At 48.4% G+C, this 18,314-nt stretch overlaps 1 protein-coding gene across 1 annotated transcript; it reads right to left on the bottom strand.

The window, feature by feature from the left end:
* Positions 1 to 9,466: 9,466 nt before the first annotated feature.
* On the bottom strand, positions 9,467 to 11,553 carry EMWEY_00042180 (hypothetical protein, conserved; the record flags this gene model as incomplete). Its single annotated transcript, XM_013482746.1, has 2 exons — positions 9,467 to 9,608; positions 10,622 to 11,553. The coding sequence occupies 2 exons, from the start codon at positions 11,551 to 11,553 to the stop codon at positions 9,467 to 9,469; spliced, it is 1,074 nt and encodes a 357-aa protein (XP_013338200.1).
* Positions 11,554 to 18,314: the final 6,761 nt, after the last annotated feature.

The following is an 18,314-nucleotide window of genomic DNA, read 5'->3' as shown; positions in this document are numbered from 1 at the left end:
CTCTCTGAAAGGTTCTCCATTAGGGATGGGGCGAACGGATACCTCCATAGACAGGAAAATGGTACTTTTCCCTCAATGCTGTTTAATCATGAGGGGAACTACCTTAAATACGGTGACTGTATGGTATGTACAAGTTCCCATGTTGAGTCCTTGATTTGGAAGCCTTTCCATCTTATTAAAATCCGATATCCAAAGACACAAAATCGACCTTGGGTAGATGCGTGCCTCTACGCTTGTTCTTGGTTCCTTTGAGGAAACAAATGAGCATTTATTTGAGGCAGCAGTTCATCTGAGAATGGCTGTCTGAATGATCGAAGTGCACCTCAAGCGCTCAATGATATAGTACAAAATAATTTGAGCGCATGCATATTGGCGTCACAGCTTGTGGAAGTGCTGTAACGGGTCGAGCATAATTTAACGTCATGTGTAGGGAGTGCGTAGTCAATTAACTCCAGTCGCTTGGGTTAATTGTCCTGTCGGCGTGCAGCTCGATAGCGGACGGATGTTCGCTGCACTCGACGGTGCATTGAGGCGCACGTGCATTGCTCGACATGTGCGTTGTATTTTCACACGTATACTCCCACAATATACACTTTCGGTTTCTGCAACGTGTAGGGGACGACCACATGATAATTTGGTCAGGAACTAGGCGATACCCGATATCGGCCCCTCTCCCCGTGGATGCATTGTAGGCTTTGTAGGACAGGAGATCGAAGCAAGCTGAGTGCAAACTCCTCCAGCAGTAGAGAGCTTCGTCAACTTCATTAAAAAATGCAGCACTGTGATGCGAACAAAAGTTGATAATTTTTATTATCCTGCATGGGGTGGGACATGCTGATTCGTCAGTGAGAGCTTCGGGCACAAAAAGCACCGTACTCTTGTGTAGGGCGTCTGGCTCCCCCAATCATTCTTTTTTGCAGTGTTTGATTTGAGGAACACTTAATTGGGGAGTAGAGACTGTCGATGAGACGCACATCACGAACAGCTTGCGGCGACAGTGGCTCTGGGTCCAGCATGGCCAGCCAATAGGCTCGCTTGCGACAATTTTCCTGAGGTTAACAATGCCGCAAAGCCGACCCTTTCTAGACAGACGCTGCCAATATCTCCTGAAAACCTTGACCTTTCTTCTGTTGTTGCTGCACCGCGGTAGCAATATTGGTGATCAGCAGCCGTTCGCTACATCATGAATTGCCAGGCAGTGTTGGATGAAAATTCGAAATGTTCGCTGCATACCAAGACGCCTAAAGATACAGTCTTGACGATAGAGGATGTCACTTTCCTGTGGTTCCATAGCGGTTCATGAGGAAAAACTGTCTTGTGAAATGATCTACACAGTCTTGCCACCAGATAGAACTTGTCAGTGGCCTGCAAGACACAGAAGCGCTTCTCATGATTGCACAGATCATCTCAGCCTCCCGGGCATTTTAAACCACAACAGCTAAATTTGGCAGAGTTCTCGGATGCCTAGCCTGAGGGATGGATTCACACGGAGCTTATCTAAAAACGGTGTTCGGATGCTGAAGAGCACCTGCTGTTGATACCCGGTTGAACGTGCGAGCGTATCGTCTGTTCCTACCGTCGTAGCCGGCGTTGCTGGCTTTGTTTGCATACAATCCTGTATGGACGTGAAGTTCACCCAAGGTAAACGGGTTACGTTTACTGCAGCAGCTTGCCAGGGGCTGATGGGCTTGTTGTTCCTTGTGGTCGCCAGCGCTTTTTGAGCGCAATTGCTAGTCGGTTACACCGGCATATTGGATAGCCCTTCTCAGTATATTATGGTGGAGCCTCAACCCAGCCAGTGAAGACCTAGGAGAGGGGGCAGTGACCATGAAGACCCGGCCTCTCGGCATTGCGTTTTAAAGTATATGCCAGGTTGGCGGATATTCCAGACGCAAACCAGTGTGGCAGCGTGACTGGCAGTGTGGCAGTGTCTACAGTTGAATCACCTTACCCACAAATGTTTTTAAATTTAACCATCAGTGAGTAAGTACTCCTCACTTGCAATTTGCTTGTCGTAGTGCATCTCAAGCGACAATTTGCAAGCCACATTTACCGGACGCAAGATTAAACATCTTGTTCGACAAGCCTTGGACACCTGAATAATTTTCTCAAGCCGAAATCTTTACAGAGGCGCAACCAATGCTTGCCCAAACGGTTGCTTGCCGAGGAATGCCGGCTACCTGAATCAATGGACAATAATTGGCAAAGTAATCCCATTTTGAGACATGGAGCATGGATTCCGTGTTGTCCCTTCAGGCTTAAGCGTTTAGGTTTAGGCTTAACGGCTTGCGGTTGATGAATGAATGTTTAGCGCCGTAGGAATTAGGGTTTAGAGCATTAAGTTGTAGGGTTAAGTGCTGAGAGTTTCTGCTTTGGAGCTTTGGGGTTTGCGGCTCACGTTTAGTCTTGACGGTTTAGGGCTTTATGGCCTAGGCTTCTAGATTTTATGTTTATAGTTGGCAGTTTAGGGTTTTATGGCCAAGGCTTATGGAGTTCATGGTTGAGGGCCAGGAATTAAGTTCTTCGCCTTATGGTCAAGGTTTGTAGGGTTTACTGCTTTTGGTGCTAGGGATCAGCTTTTTGGGGCTTAGGATAGCTAGGAGCCCACTAGTCCAAACGAGAGTCTCGGAGGTATCCATAGTCTTTGTGTTAGTCCCTGGCTAGAGCAACAGGCTCCACAGTGGGACGAACTCTGCTGTTGTCGGTTTTCTTAACCCTTCTGTTTTCTCCTGGTATACTGGCGTTTTTCTGTGTCGTTCTCCTGCGCCTATGTCACCATCTTTGTGTTACTGTCCTTGTGTGTCCATGTATTTTGAGCTCCTGCCACCTTTTCTGTCTTTGTGCCCACTTACGTTGTGTGTGTGTCAGTGTCTGTCTGTGCCACTGGCTTTGAGTCCATGTTTGCGCCTCGGTGTTTTTGTCCCTCTATCAAGTTTTGTGCTTCATCCGCCGAGCCTCTGTTTCCTTCTCTGCGTGTCTCTGTATCTTGAGCCTCCCTACCCCTCTCTTTGTTGCCGTTGTCTTCTAGTCTCCTGCAGTCCTTGTGTCTGTTTACGTCATTGTCCCTAGCTGCGTGTTTCAGTGTGTGGTTTTGTGCCTCCGAAGAGAGCCTCCCGCTCCCTCGCTTTTCCGCCGTTGTCCTCCCATCTGTTTCCTGGAGTCTTTGTTTCTGTTTCTCTCACTGTCTCAAGCTGAATGTTTCCGTGTGTGCTTTCGTGCCCCCTCATGGTGTTGCCTCTTCCATTTTTTCTTGTATATTCGACTGCAACACCTTCCACTTTTCTGTCTCTCTGTCATCTCTGTTTTGCCTTCATCGTATTCTTGATTTAAGATAACCGGTCTATTTAATTATCTTTCTCCCTCTCTATTATTTTGTTATACTCACTTTATTATATTATCCTGTGTTGCTCGTTGAAACTGTAGTCTGGCGGCATTTTATCGCTTGAAGCGATAAAATGCCTTTTATGGCTTGAAGGAGACCCAGAGCAAACGAGCAGACCAGACAAACAAAAACATCGAGTCGTGTGCAATCCCTAAGGACGAAGCGAACAACAGCATTGATGCCATTTCAAATGAATTGCTTTGAACTCAGATGTTTGCTCCAACTATTTAAAAACTGCTCAACACGCACAAATGGCATTTCGAGTGTTTGCTTTAACAAAACCACTTCTTGTGAGTGTCTTTTGACTCATGGAACTTGTGCAATTTATTTATCTGTTAATCAAACAGATATCATTGAATAAGCTCCAGACAGGTGAGGCGGAATGCAGAGATGCGCCGCCATATTCAGTTACCCCGAAGTAGATGTATTGATTTTCTTTTTAAACGCATGGAATAGACTAGACAAGGAGTTTTAGGAAGCAAAACAATGGGAGGAGGAGGACGCTATAGCCACTAAGTAGCAATAAATCAAAATTCCTCAATAAATGTCATAATGTACGCCACGAAGGTGAGATGCATTACGTGGAGGTACTTGTGAATCGTAACACAAACGATAGGAACGGAGGCGCTGCACATGGGAGGCCCACTTCCGCCTTGCCAATAGTTTGAAGAGGTGAAGAATTCATATTCTGCTAACGGCCCCGTGCAGCTCGCTGCCCCCTCCATCATATAATACGAAAATAGACAACACCTGCAGAGATATACAGTCAAGGATACTAGGGATGGTGTTTAATGCTGAATTTGGACCATTGTCATTCGACAGAAAGCCACTAAAGATGAGCAAATTCTCCGAAGGGAAAAAAGGCGAAGCAAAATTGAATGAAGACAATTCTCCCGTATTCATGGTGTGACTACAAGTATAATATGGTATTTCCGAAGTTGGTATTATTTGTCTGTCTACTTGCTTGCACGTTGACGATAGTGGTCCAACTACGTGGTTCACAGATCGCTTCAGTGTTATCGGCGGCATGCGCTCAGCTTGAATGAGGGTTTGGCTTGTGGCATAAGCATTGCAGCACAAGAAGGGAAACTCATTACTGAATGTTTCCTCGACGCATCCTCAGCCTCAGGTACAGTTAGTGATCACCCGCAATCCAATGACAGCACTACATTCTGCAGTACATTATTATTCATGCTCTATTCATATTGCTGTAGATCCCTTTCCTTTCGGATAGAAGCGAGCCACAAGTGCTGTTGTGGCGTTGGGGAAACCTAGTCTGGTACTTAACACCAACTTTATCTGGAATGAACGCATCTCAGGCGTCTAAGGCTGCTAAAAGCGTCTTAGATAAACTTCAGAAAGGCGTTTTCTGCTTATTCGCCTAATAAGGCATTAAAGTGAGCCGGAGAGGCTACTTCGTCTTTACAGCGGTGTCTGCGCGTCCACAAACGTTATATTTCAGCATAGTTTGTTTAATCCGCCGATTCTTAATGGCTTTATGCAACCGATAATTCAAAGCGACAAACTGAATATTCTCTCCCATTACGTTTCCTATTAACTCTCCCAATCCACTCTGGGTGGATGGCGCTGCTGTTGCGTCTGCTCTTCCTATTGGTGTTGGTAGCAACTGTGGGCAGCGTTCCCATAGTTTTCCGAGAGCCTTTAGCAGTAAATATTTCAATGGCACCTGCGCATCTTACATGTTCTGGCGTCGCTGCAGTTCTGGTGGAGTTAAGGTGACTGTAGCTGGCCTCCACCTCGGAGGTTTTTGATAGCGTTAATGTTTCCTTTTCGGCGATAGTTTTTGTGTTTTGGGGATCATTACTAAAGGTTAGAGGTCCACAATATGAAACTTTTATATCCTGCAGAATTTCAGTCACCTGTATATCTTGCAGCTGCACTGGCAGCGCGTGCGGCTTTGGTTGCTGCTGCCGTTGCTGTTGCTGCAGATGTTGGTAATTTTTCTGCTGCTGTATGTGTTGCTGCTGTAGCTGCTGAAGCTGTTTCTTTCCTCTCTCGCGCCTCGCTAGTCGTTGATGGCTTTGAGGGCTGTCCTGGACCACCAACCCTGAGGTGGGGGTATAGTGCGATGAGTGCGGAGTTGGCGCTTGTCGATCCCCCTCGAGCTGTAAGCTTTCAACTTCCTGAAGCTCGCACGAGTCGCAGCTTTGCGTGTCAGAGGAGGACGTAGACACTGAGAAGAAAGCCTTGCATGCAATCCAGTCTCTTCTCTTATCCGCTATGGGATTGCCCCAGACGAGTTGCTGGTGCGGCCAAAAAAGCGGGTGCCTCTGTTCAGCTTCCATAGTCGTGCCAGCGCCTTTAGGCTGGAAGCAGGTTCCTGGTGCATGCGTGTTTGGAGGCCGTTGCTGCTGGTCCTCTTGTAGCAAAACAATCACGTCTCTGCTTAGGTAGTCTCCTGTAAACTCAAAAGTCCAGTCGACTCTTTTTGGGATAGGAACACCTCTCCATTCATCATGTGGTTGCTCTTGAGGGCGGTGGTTGCAGGCACCAAAAGTGGAGGGCAGTGGCTGGCATTCCGGCGCTGCATAGGCAGGTTTGTCTGTAGCCCACTTGAACATGGAATTTGTTTGCCATTCTGATCTGCATGCATCACGATGCGGTGGTGGCGGGTTCTCAGTAAAATTTGCTGACGGCCACATTTGGCTGATATATACATTTGCTTCCTCCCGCATGGGAAACTGCTGGCAGCTTTCTTTCTTGGGCAATTGCCACTACGAGAGAAAGGGAGAAGCATCAGACCAGCCGCATTCGCTCTGTTTGCTTTGATTGGAAGACTGCACCTTATGCAATTTTGGAGTTGGGAGAATGGTCATTGGCGGAAGTGGGAATGGGTTGTACTGCCACGACGGCTGAGCTTGCCAGCTAGTGCTGTCTGGCGCGGGTGGTGCGGTGGCAAGTCGTGCGGACTAGCTGGCAGAGGTAGCCTTCAATCTGACTTTTCTGCAACTGCAACCATAAGTAAGAATTCGACAGCTTTGACACGGTGATGTATGTGGCCGCTTATGATCCTTTTCGCCTTCTCCACGACAAGCCGAAACGCATTGAGCAGCTTAACCAAGTAAGCAGTATATTCATCTCTGTCTGAGCAAAAGCGTGGGACGCTTTCCCTGCAGACGGATTCATCTCCATCGTTTTCTTTTTGATCGTCCCCTTTTTCTGGCTCGCCGACGCGTGGACTCTTTTTGTTGTTGGCAGTAGCGTCCGTTCTGAAATGTGAATCTCTATCGCTAGCTGAATTCCTGTTGATGTAAGGGATTATCGGTCCAAATATATCAGTGCTTTCCATAAAATCATCTAGGCGTCGTCTTCTCTCCAGAACATCCAAAACGAAATGCATCGCGGGGACCAACTCGCCCGCGTTTGTCCCGTTCGGAAGGTACTGGAACGCTGAATACAATTTAGCGTTTTGCAATCCTTCAGCCGTGGTGCTTGTTGGGTTTCTGCTGGTTGACGAAGTTTAACGGCTCCTCGTCCAAAGGCTGCAGAAGCTGCAGTGGCGACTAAGTCTGAAGCGGCTGCAGCTGCTTCTGCAACTGGGTTTGCTCGGGTACTTGTTCTGAAGCAGCAGGTGGTTCGCTTCGTTGGTCCTCCTGCTGTTGCTTTAGTCCCCACCTAAAGGAGCAAGTTTTTTGTCTTTGGCTTCTGTTGTTTTGCGCTACATTTTCCCCGTCAGACGCTTCGGCTGGCAGACTATCTCCTGCGTCAGCGCAGTGGGAAACACCTCTTACACTTATTTTGCTCTTATGCTTCTCTGCTGTGTTGTGGGACGGTGCCTTGATTGTTTTCGTTCTGCGTAGTGGCGCCTGCGGAACAGTTGACAGAGAGGGCCAAAGTAAATCCCACTGCTCGTTTGAAGGGGCGTCAGCTGGAACTGTTGGAGGCGATTTTGGCCGCTGCTTTGGCTGCGACTTTGGTTGCTGCTTAGTCTTGGATTTCGGGAGGGAGGCGCACTTTGGCTGGAGCAGTACCCGTCTTTTCTCTGCCGTTGTGGATGTCTTTGGTGGTGGTTTTACTGGTGCTTTTCCCTTTGCTGTTGTTTGTGCCTCGCCCCGTCTCACGACAGTTGTTCAGTTGGCTTGTTTGTCCTTTTCGTCCATTTTGACGGAGAGTTGCACAGTCCTGAATCTTTGGGAACGCACGGGGTGGTGATCCACATACGTCTGAGTCAGAAATCAACCTTCGGAGGCGTTTCCAATCACCATAAGGAAGATCCAAAAAGATATGTCTACAGGATGACTGACTTCAGATGACAACACGAAGGCTATCTCGATGAGCTGCAGGATGGAAAGTCACGTGCTACGGCTCTACGAAATTCGGCGAGTATAATGACCCTGACGACAGCCAAGTTGAAGTCAATTCAAGTTGATAAAAGCCACGGAAAGACAGAGAGTATTTGCGAGGAAACTTCGCACAGGTCGTCCAGTTGAGTTCCAACGAGAAAGGTCGAGACGGAACCGAGATATTTTGGCGGATTCTCATTGAACAATAAAGAAATACAAGATTTCTCTGTTTTAAAAAGGATTTAAAACAGAGAAATACAAGATTTCTCTTTTTTAAAAAGGATCTAAAATGCGATTAAAAGGATTTGCTACTTGATTCCGAGGTATGCATACTGAGGTGTCCCCGAAATTCGATAGATTTGAAGGAGAAATGAAGTGCAGCTTTTCCCGATCGCGTGCTTGAACCCAAATATCAGCCTGTACACACGGCGAGACAGCAGCGCGACAACCGAGAAACATTCGTCCTAATTTTCCGTTTCCAATGCATAACGTGGGTCCGTGAATACACCGTTTTGTTTACCACTAGCCGAAGAACTGCAAAGTGTCAGAGCTGTCGTTGTATTCATCAAACAAAACACTATGGGCATAGCGGACAGACAGGTTCAGTCAAGACCCTAAGGCAAGCGGTCTCGTGGTACTTCCTCACAAATTGCTCTGAAAAGGTCCACTGAAGCCATTGATATTTGTTGAACCCATCATTCTGGAAATACTGCTTAAAATCGCCGTGGGGTCTTGTGCTCGTTTCACAAACTGCACCGGTGTCTTCTCAGGGGGTTGTTGAATCGGCATTGACAGACCCAAAAGTGGAAACCATTTGTTTAATACGCTCACGTGCAACACGCCGAGTAAGTATTTCAATTATCCATCCCCATATAATGCAGGAAACCCGCGGTTTGCCCCATCCTACGTGGGCATGAGCAGTGAAGAAACCTCCACATGCAGGACTTAACATGTTCCAAGATACTGCAGGCAGATTAATCTGGATCCTGTACCATTTAGGCAGTGCGGACAAGTTTTAGATTGGTGCCCTTTAATACCTACAAATTACCAGCCCGATGTGCTGAAGTGTTACGTGCAGGGAGTTTCACCAACAACTTCCTTTGACTTCACATTCTTTTCTGCTAGCCACACACCTATGATACCAAACCAAGTTGAAATGAATTTTGAAGCTCTAGTTTTTGTAGGTCACCGAACGAACGTGACCCTGCCACAAGGCCAAGTGGAGAGCGTGCTCGATGCATACATAAAACAGTGCAGTGTAACAACAGGTCATCTTTAGTGTCCGTTAATGTCATTGAACAAAATTGAATAAATTGTCGTTGTCACTGTACGCTTCCGTCGGTTTAGTTTCTTGGTTTGCCGCATTCACTGCTCTTCAAATTGATCGTTGAGTCGAAACGAACCTGAGCGGCAGTAGCAGCTCTGTAAGCTGTTAGGATGAAGATTGAGGGGTTAGCTGTTCTTATTCAGTCGACGGCATCATTCTTTCTTCTCTTCTAGCTCACCTCTTCTAAGCAAGGAAATATAAAAAAGGGGATGAACTTTTTCGAATGCATCCCTCTGCCGCAGAACCCACATTTCTCGATTACGCGGGTCGGCAAAGCAATTTGAAAGTTAAGCATTGGCACAACTTGCCAGCTTGCCTACATATATACGTGTACATATACATATATAGTACACACGCATTCGAAACAGTTGTTCTAGGGGGAAATAATTGCTATAGTCGCCTACACGAACGTCGACAGTATTTGTCAATGGCCTGTCTACACCGGCCCGAAAGTTAATTCATAGACCTCAGCTTCTCAATATGATCAGCTAACCCCTCAACCTTCTTCCTAACAACTTGAAGAGTCCTATCCACACACTTTTGCTGCTTCTCAAGCCACCGAGAAGCTGTGTAGGCACCTTTCTCATGCAACAGCCTAATCAGCAACGCAGCAGTAATACCCCAGCAAAGGCAGACAAACAGACATATGCTCTCAGAAAGCTGCAACATACCCAACTACTAACCAACTAAGCAGTAATTGCAGCAGCAATGTCCACTGCATCAGCAGCAGATTCAATGCAAAACGAGAAACTGTCTTGCGTGAGCAACAGCAACCATGTATCCACAACAGCAAGTGACTTCAACAACAGCGAAGGTTGGAGCACGTAGGCGTCGTTTTCTTGGATAACATTTATTGATGCGCTCAAGTTCATCAGCGAACTGCAGTGCATGTGCCTCTTCCCATCAAACCCATACACGAGTTCATTACGATCAACTGATAGCTGCAGCGTGCCGAAAAACAATATAAAAGCTGGGCAAAATACATCCAGCTAGGACTTAACTGCGAATAAAATCGCGGCACAACTCTCTTTTTCTGTTCTTCCTCTTATCCGCTGCCGCTTCCCGTTGCCGCACCAGATGCTGAATGTGCGTTCCTACTGCTTTGTGCAACCCCCTCTGAGAACTTGTGATGCAACTCCACTGGAATCAGCATACGCTGAATAATTTTATACAGGAAGTGTAGGAAAGCAAGACGAAACTAACTGCGAGACGGCCGGGGAAGATCAGGGGGTGTCATTCTCCTATTCTTGGCACCTCCATAAGGAAAAGTATCAAACAACGAGGTGATCGTCGATACCAATATGACTTGTTCCTCGTATTTCTTGCACTCCACTGCGGAAATAGAACCACCTACTCTTCGCACCTCCGTAAGGGAAACGGAATAAATGAATAATGAGGTGGTCGTCGGCATCCACCGCACTTGTTGGTCGGGCTGCCTTCACTCTGCTGCAGAAGTAAAACCACAACATCGAAGATGGCAGCAACAACAACAGCACCTATGGAGGGGTGGATGGGAGCAGTAGAGCCATATTGAAGCGCCTCGCAATGGACCGTTTCCTTCTGACGATGAACTGCCGCCAAACTGATGTTAACTGGCCATCAGCTTACGAGCTGAATACTGTGGCAGTGCCCTCATGCGACGGCGAGTGGGGGTAGAGATGGGCTTTTACGTACAGCAACACCTGCATCAGCGCGCCTTGGGTGCTTGGAACCGTGATGAAGTCTGCTGCTGCCTTCGCGTCTTCATATCCGTCTCCAACCGCCACTGCCGTGCCTGCTACTTTGAACATGGGCAAGTCGTTGTGGGCGTTACCTACAGCTAAGACCTCTTCCGGCGAAATCCCCAAGACCTCTGACAGCAGCCGCAGTGCCTCCCCTTTGTCAATCCCGGGCTGCAACACTTCGAAGGCCCTCGGGTGACTCTGCGCAAAGCCAATTGAATCCCCCAACTCCGCCTCGAGTCGGTGGCGAACGCCCGCCACCGCGCTAGGCTCCCCTTCTACGTGCACTTTGTGCACGCGTGAATAGACGTCTAAAGATTCCGATTTCTCTTTGAAGAAAACCAGCGGCCCTTCCGTTACCCCTACAGCCTTGTCTAACAACCCCGCTTCCGTGATAATATGGAGGATGTGCTTCAGAGTGTCGTGCGCTAGGGGACTATCCCGCAGGACCTCTCCTTCAGGCCCCAATACATACGCTCCATTCAGGTAAATTCCTGGGAAGCCCGAAAAATCCATCTTTTTCAGATTATTTTCTCCCAGAAGCTCCATGACGTTCGTGCGGGGGCGGCCAGTGGACAGCGCCACTTGAATGCCTAGGGAGTGTGCCAAGCGGAAAGCCTCCACATTATCTGGTGGAAGAACGCCATCTTTGCCTATGAGAGTGCCATCGAGATCACTTAGGATCAAGCGTGCGGGTTTTGGAAGAAGAGGAGAAGACCTGGTTGGACTCTCTTGCAAGGGAAGTACAGTGGAATCCCCCGCATTTGCAGGGGACGCAACAGTGGCCAAAGATAGGCAAAGGAAAGTTAACAAGGCCATTGCTTGGGTATAAAAGCTCATACACTCTATTACTTCTTAAATAATGCAAACCCTCTTGGGAGACAAGCAGCGCGATCGCTCCATGAGAGACATTTGCACCCCAAGAGTGGCCCAGAGCGTGCCATCAGAGCAGCACGTCTGCTGAGTGTAGCAAATTAATGAGTTATTAAAACGTCCTAGAAATATTCCCTTCAGTTAAAGCGTCAAAGCCATACATCTCCTTGAGTGGAGTGTGTGTAGCACGCTTCAGGTGTGTCGACCACTGGAGCCTAGGCGGCAGGGCCCGCTCTCGACCGTGCATCTGCATTGAGCCTTTCCAGTGTTCCCATCCACACAAGGGGCTCGGGGAACTTATTTCACTTAAAAAAGAGAAAATATGTCCCTCTACTGGTATGTATGGCCAAAGGATGTTGCAACCCCTGAGTTGTAGCATAACCTGCGTGGCAGGTGGCACTGAAAGTGGCACACGACACCTAACTCAGCTCCATATGGAAGACGGTACGCAAAGAGAAACTTCCAACAATTCTCTTCAGTGTTTATGCACACAGCCAACAAGGCTTTTTTTGTTCTTGTGCCTTGGGATGGTTTGCAGCTTGTGTAGCAGAGCCCGTTGGCTTGTCTGTCTGAAGTGGGCACACGAACCCTTACCCAGGCCTAGGCAAATGGGACGCAAGCACAAGCTCTCACACAGTGTCTGTGCAGAAACCCAAGGAGGCCTGCTTGTGCTCGTGTGGGGGGCCCTCTTGCGTCTTGAGGAGCAGCAAGATACTTGCAAATCCTGGCTGGCCGCCTCCTTTCCCGCAGCTCCAGGCGCTTTAAACACTGTGCCCAGGACTTCTGGAAAGTGGAGATAGAGGTAAGTTGTATTTAAGGAACCCTTATCTTGAGTTTTTGCACATAGTCGCCTACACTACTCCTCGGGTAAAATCCAGGCCCCCTCTACTGATCTATCTAGTAAGGCATGGTGCACAAGTTGCAGGCATGAACAATGGATCTCACCATAACAGCAGGGCTTCCCGCTACACAGGCGTGCATAGTGTGGAATGTACTTAGAAAAAAATACATACAAACAGATTATTTTCCAACTCGTCAATCCCTCGCACACCAGGCAAAGCCTTGAAATTGTGATGATGGGTTTTTCGTTGGTTTTGTCGGATCACGCAGTACGACTACGCCGTGTAGGCGTGTAGGAAGGGTATGATCAACACAGTTAGTGGGGTATTTTCCTGACGTTCTACATATCAGGCCTTTGTTCTGCAATTGCAGCCACATGAGTAAGTAAGGAGTAGGGTGAACGCAATTTTGAAAGGAAACCGGTTTCATTACACGTTGCCGCAGTTGTCCCTAAGCAGAGATGTATGACGTAACACGGAAGAGAGTTACGTTCGACCGAGGCGATTGGGTTTTGTTGAATAGGTACCCCCTCCACAGTGCGTAAGGCGACGACGAGAGGACGAAGTTCGTTGGGCAATTTGACAGACGGTCTGCTCCCCGTTATCGTGGGTCAATGAGTTCTGCTGCATCATCTGCTTTTCCTCAACTCGGAGATGTCGTTATATCGTACAAGTTAGTTCTCTTAAGCGGTTCAACGAATCACTGAAATGAACCCGAGCTCTATCAGAAATACGTCAGCAGCGACGTCGTGGTGGAACGTCACAACGGAAGGAGGCTGAGATGCTAAACACTCGTGTAACAATTCGTAGAGGCCGAAGAAAGCGAGAGTAATACGTTGTATGGGCAGGCAAACGCCAATTGAAAAGGACTCTGAGGACTGTCTCAGCAATTCAATTCCTCGTCAATGTCTAAAGGCAACCCTTGACTTTGCGGCGGGTGTGAACCGCGCAGCCTAATGCTGGGGCTTGTTTTACTACTCGGTAACCGTCCTTGTTTCACGATTGACCAGTTGCATATTCCGCATTCGCTGTGCTCGGAGCTGCCAAGTATTCGTTTTTCTGTGATCTAGTTTCCCTCCTCTGTGTATAACGACGTTATTTCCACCCTTCATACACCAGTACCCCATGTCTAGAAATCCTGCGACATCGGCAGGCATACTCAAAGAAAACGGCGATCCGTAGGCTTTTCTATTATGCCAGGCTCCCCTAACAGCAGTATCAATAACCAGAGGGCGCCGGTTTTCCAGATGTCTTGCAGATGTGGTAGTGTTCTTCTGAGCAGATGAGCAGCTGCCACAACACCACAGCTTCAGCATCCTTGACAAACAACTCGTCCACTAGGCTTTCCATGAGGTGTGGAGTAGTGATGACGTAAGAGGAGCAGCAGGAACAGCCGAAGGCCTCCTCGGCTGAGCAGCAAGAGGAAGGAACCCCAAAACCTTACAACCAACTTCAGGGGCGACACGGGCTCATGAGAGCTTGAGCTGTGAACCGGAGGAGGAGGTCTAGCGTAGTCTGTCCAATGTTGGCAAGTCCGCCTGAAGCTGCCCCACGCACTCTTGCCTGAAGTTGGGAGTCAACTGACCCAAGAAAGCAGAGATCTTCAACAATTCTCTACAGTGTTAGTGAGTGCAACAATGAAGTCTTGTTTTTCCTTTCGTACGAGCAGTGGTATACCGTTAGTCCCAGAAAGGTATGTTGCAACCTATGGCAGGCGACTTCCACGTCACGAGCGCCTGGGGTCCGGGTCATATCCCTCAGGTTGCCTGGGGTATGGGAAAGATACAGTTGCTGTAAAGAAACTATTATCTCAACTATTTGACTTAGCAGCATATCGGAAATGTCACTGGGTAAGAATGGGGAATCCCGCGGCAATGGAAGACAAGGCAATAAGGATCAAGTGAATAAACCACTCCCACAATGTTAGTTCCGGTTGGTAAAGAAGGTTTGGCTGTGTGGGAAAGGTTCTTAGGGGTCCCCTTGCAGTACTAACAGCTTCAAGGTTCACTGCAACATCTGCGCTTCGGTGCTACGAAGTGCCAGGCGGCTTCATCCTCCTCACCCCCAGGCGCTTAGGCTGCTGTCCCTACTGCTTCTGGAGACTGGAGGCCTGCTGTGGTGAACTCGAACTTCTACTGTCCAGGGCCTCCCTGTGGCACACGGCGGTCAGTGGATAAGGTCGAGGATCTCTCTCTATACCATTGTACACGAATGGAAAACCATGCTATATATTATGCAAGTAAATGGAAGCCTGTCCAGTATCATCTATAACATGACTCCTCAACCATCGGAGGATTACTGAAAGCTGCAATAGACCAAAAATACTTCAAATACAACTTTTGTAAAAGCTGCTGATCTCCCTCCGTAGAATCCAGACAACCTTAGATCAGAGACACACCTTCCTTTAGCTGCGGTAGAGGAGGCGGCGTCTCATGGGTTGCCACGAGTAATGTTGGAAGGCAGTCACAGATGCAGCAACAACTAGGTATTCATTGCTGCATACGGTCATGTCGTAGACAACTGCCTTAGGCTTCTGCTTTAGTGCGGGCTTCCTATTTTCTCGAAGGTTGTCTACTAAGGGCGAATTCGGCAAGGCTGCCTACTAAGACGGAGTAAGCGTTCATGGTCCAAATGGTCAAAACTATGCTATGAGATGTCGCACTCGACCCCACAGTAGGGAAGGGGCGCACAAGCAAAAATCTTCAGTAGTTCTCCACAACGTTAGTGCAGACACCAAAGAGAGCTTGTATGTTCTCCTCAGGAGGGGTTAGCTTGCTCCATCAGTTGTGGCAAGCTGCGTTGCATCACATGGCTGGGCGCATCATCATCAGCAGCTCAAGGCACTTGGGCTGCTACACCCAGGTAGCCTTAAGACTGGGAAGCGAGGTCAGTTAAGTCTACAGAAGCCTTCTTATATGTAACAACTCCACTGCAGCCGGTATCATGACTTTCGCTACAACTATGCCACGGGCTATGGTGTACGCGTGACAAAAGCAACGAAATGGAAAGCATGAGACCAATACTATCACGCCTACTTTGCATTTCTTAATGGTTTCAGACGGATATGTTTGCCAACTGACCCTGCACACACGTATACAGCCCAGCGGCCGATCATCTTCCAGTGGCCCCTGCTTCAGGAGCCTGGAGCGAAGGTACCGCGTATAGACGGTACCAGAGTTAAAACTGCCCATTCGCGTGTAGTGCCTTTATTTATTGTAATAAAAGGCAAATTTCTTTGCGAAAAATGACAGAATATGGAGGATTTCATGTATGGACGGCGGGACACAAACTGGAATGAGGTACCCTGATTTAACCGCAACACACTTTCCCGTCTTGCATCGATGCTTTATGTTCGCTTTCCTGTGTAATTTACCTGAATAGATATCAAGACCCCTTGACTTGCAAAATGCTTGGACTCACCCCACTTTTCACAGCCTCTGCGCCATTTTTAGCGGAGTCGGCTGCCAGCGGTCACCCACCGGCCGTTCATGGTGCCACTTCCGATGTCATTTTCTCGCACAATGAAGCACCAATTATGGATCATATGGCCTTGCCGCTGGGACGGAGAGAGATACGCAGGAGATCGCCGCTCGTAACAATCGCTCTCCTGGCAGCCACTGTTGCTGTGCTTTTTTTGGTCCATCTTTGCTTCGTGGCCCTTAAAGAGAGCAAACATTGGAGCACCTTTGGAGTGAATGAGCGGAAGCTTGCAGGCGAACATTCGGGTGGCTCAGGAGGAGACAGGAAGACCTTTAGGAAATCACGTTTATATGGAACGTCGTGCGGAGTACGTCTCGGCAAGCTCATGCTGTGCAAGGGCGCAGACTAAAAAATTCCCGACTCTGGAAGTTTAAGTGAATGCCTGATGGTTAGTAGGCGACCGGGATGTTCAAGGGGAACTCGGGAACTGAAGTGTGCTATGTTTTGAGGCTTGTCAGCAGCAAGGGAATCCCCCCCTGTTGTGTTCGCGAATCACTCCAGAGGCTTAACTGACGGACTTGCAACGGGCGAAAGACGCGTTAAGGGGGAATTGCTGGCACAGCATCGTAGACCGTCAATGAATTGTATTGGTCGGTGGCGAGTACAGTGCCGTACTTTTGCCTCTGGTGGATGTAGGGTGTTATTGCTACCGTAGCTTGGCGCATGTAGCCGTGTAGGCGTCGGTGGGGAGGGTTCAACACGTGCTTTATCATGAAGCAAGCAATCCGTTAAGGTGTGTCCACTATTCAAGAAATTGGTGGTTTTTTGTTGTACACCTGTAGACCTTTGGTCAATTTGGTTGTTCTCTGCTCCCGTCGTGCCCCTATAGCGCGCGAGATGGTACCCAAACAAAATTCGAGTTACAGCGCACGTGGTATGTGCCATGTGGATGCTTGGTGCAGAAGCTCTGAGCATTTGTGATATCCCGAAGATTATATATTGGGATGTATTATATGCATGCTTTGCCTCGGGTTCTTCAAATGTGCAAAAGTACTCTCAGTGGGAAGAACAGGACCCGCGAAGCGCAAGCGGCCATTACCTGCACGGACGACGCGAATGGTGTAATTATGCATGACGCCTGCAAAGCAATCGCAGAACGTAATGAATTGTGCAACTGTTGCGCAGATACGCATTACCACATCACAAAAGAAGCTGACGACGTCAATCAATTGCAAAGGCAGTATGTTTGCAGCGCGATATGTCGTAGGGGGCGGCAGCAACTGCGCGGTGCTTTAGGTCAAGCGCATGATAGAATCTGTGCCAATCCAGTTATTCATGAAGGTAGTTTCTCCTCGGCGAGCAGGAAAGCGAGAGCCCCGACCAACGGGGTGGTCAACACAAATTGTATACATGCAGAAGGAACGTGCACAGGAGGATGCCGAACCCTGACTGCAAATTCTAGCCATTGGTTAGCTCATCAGAGGGCGGAACGGAACAGACACGCGTCCTGGGCTGGTTTACCTAGAGCATTCGAGCCCTCCTGCCTTCTAAGTATGGGTAAGTTAGCAGATTGTCACAATGCGCGTTCACGCTAGCTACAACGTGCCAGGAATTTCGTAGAGCTGGCCTAGAATTACTAGTGAATGGCGATGTACTGCACACCTTAACCCACATGCGTGGTTTATATTTTTCCGCCTGAAACCTGTTGATTGTCTTGGTTGTATGGGTTGACGTGAATGCCCGGCAATGAGGGAGCGCTTTGGAGAGGGCGACCCACCGAACCAGCTGTATCATTTTGCTGTTTGTATTGAGCTTGGACAGAGCTAGCGTTTTGTGATTAAACTATGTTGTGTGTACTGCTAGGATTATATCGCAGTATTTGGTAGAGCAGTGAGGATAGTGTGTGTGCGAGCATGGTGAGATTTTGCAACTTGCGTACGAGCGTCTTTTGGCATGTTGTGGAGAAACCTTCTCCCGGGTTACGATTTTGGTGTAGGGTGCGCTTAGCACCTGGAACGCTGTGTCGTAAGCCTTCAGCACACCAAGCACATTCATTCTCCCGGTGCGTTTATTGGCACTGTTGCGTGTCAGATTGTATGCAAGGGAGGGAGGCTTCAGTGCATGCGTGCATCTGTGCAGGCGATTGGCAATGCCTTATTCGCAATTTTATTCGGAATGTGCGTGGACAGGGTTTGGCAATATCGAGCATCTGTCCGCGAGGCTGAGTCTGCCACGGTGCCTGATCTCATTTGAGGGGCTCAGCAGGATGTATTTATGAGGGTGTCGTGGTGTCCTTTCGAGCTAGCTGCCAGCCACACTATAGGGTATTGTACGGCGTGTCCAAAATAATTGGAGGATAATGTGCCTTGTCCCACATGCACGATGAATATTTTGCCCCATTAAAATGCATTAGACCTTTATTGGATTTGACAGGGATGCCGGCGTTGT

Source organism: Eimeria maxima, genomic scaffold (assembly GCF_000499605.1).
Source record: "Eimeria maxima Weybridge genomic scaffold, Emw_scaff740, whole genome shotgun sequence".
NCBI lineage: Eukaryota > Apicomplexa > Conoidasida > Eucoccidiorida > Eimeriidae > Eimeria > Eimeria maxima.
The sequence above is the reverse complement of the archived record's forward strand: the minus strand, read 5'-3'. Positions and strand labels throughout refer to the sequence as shown.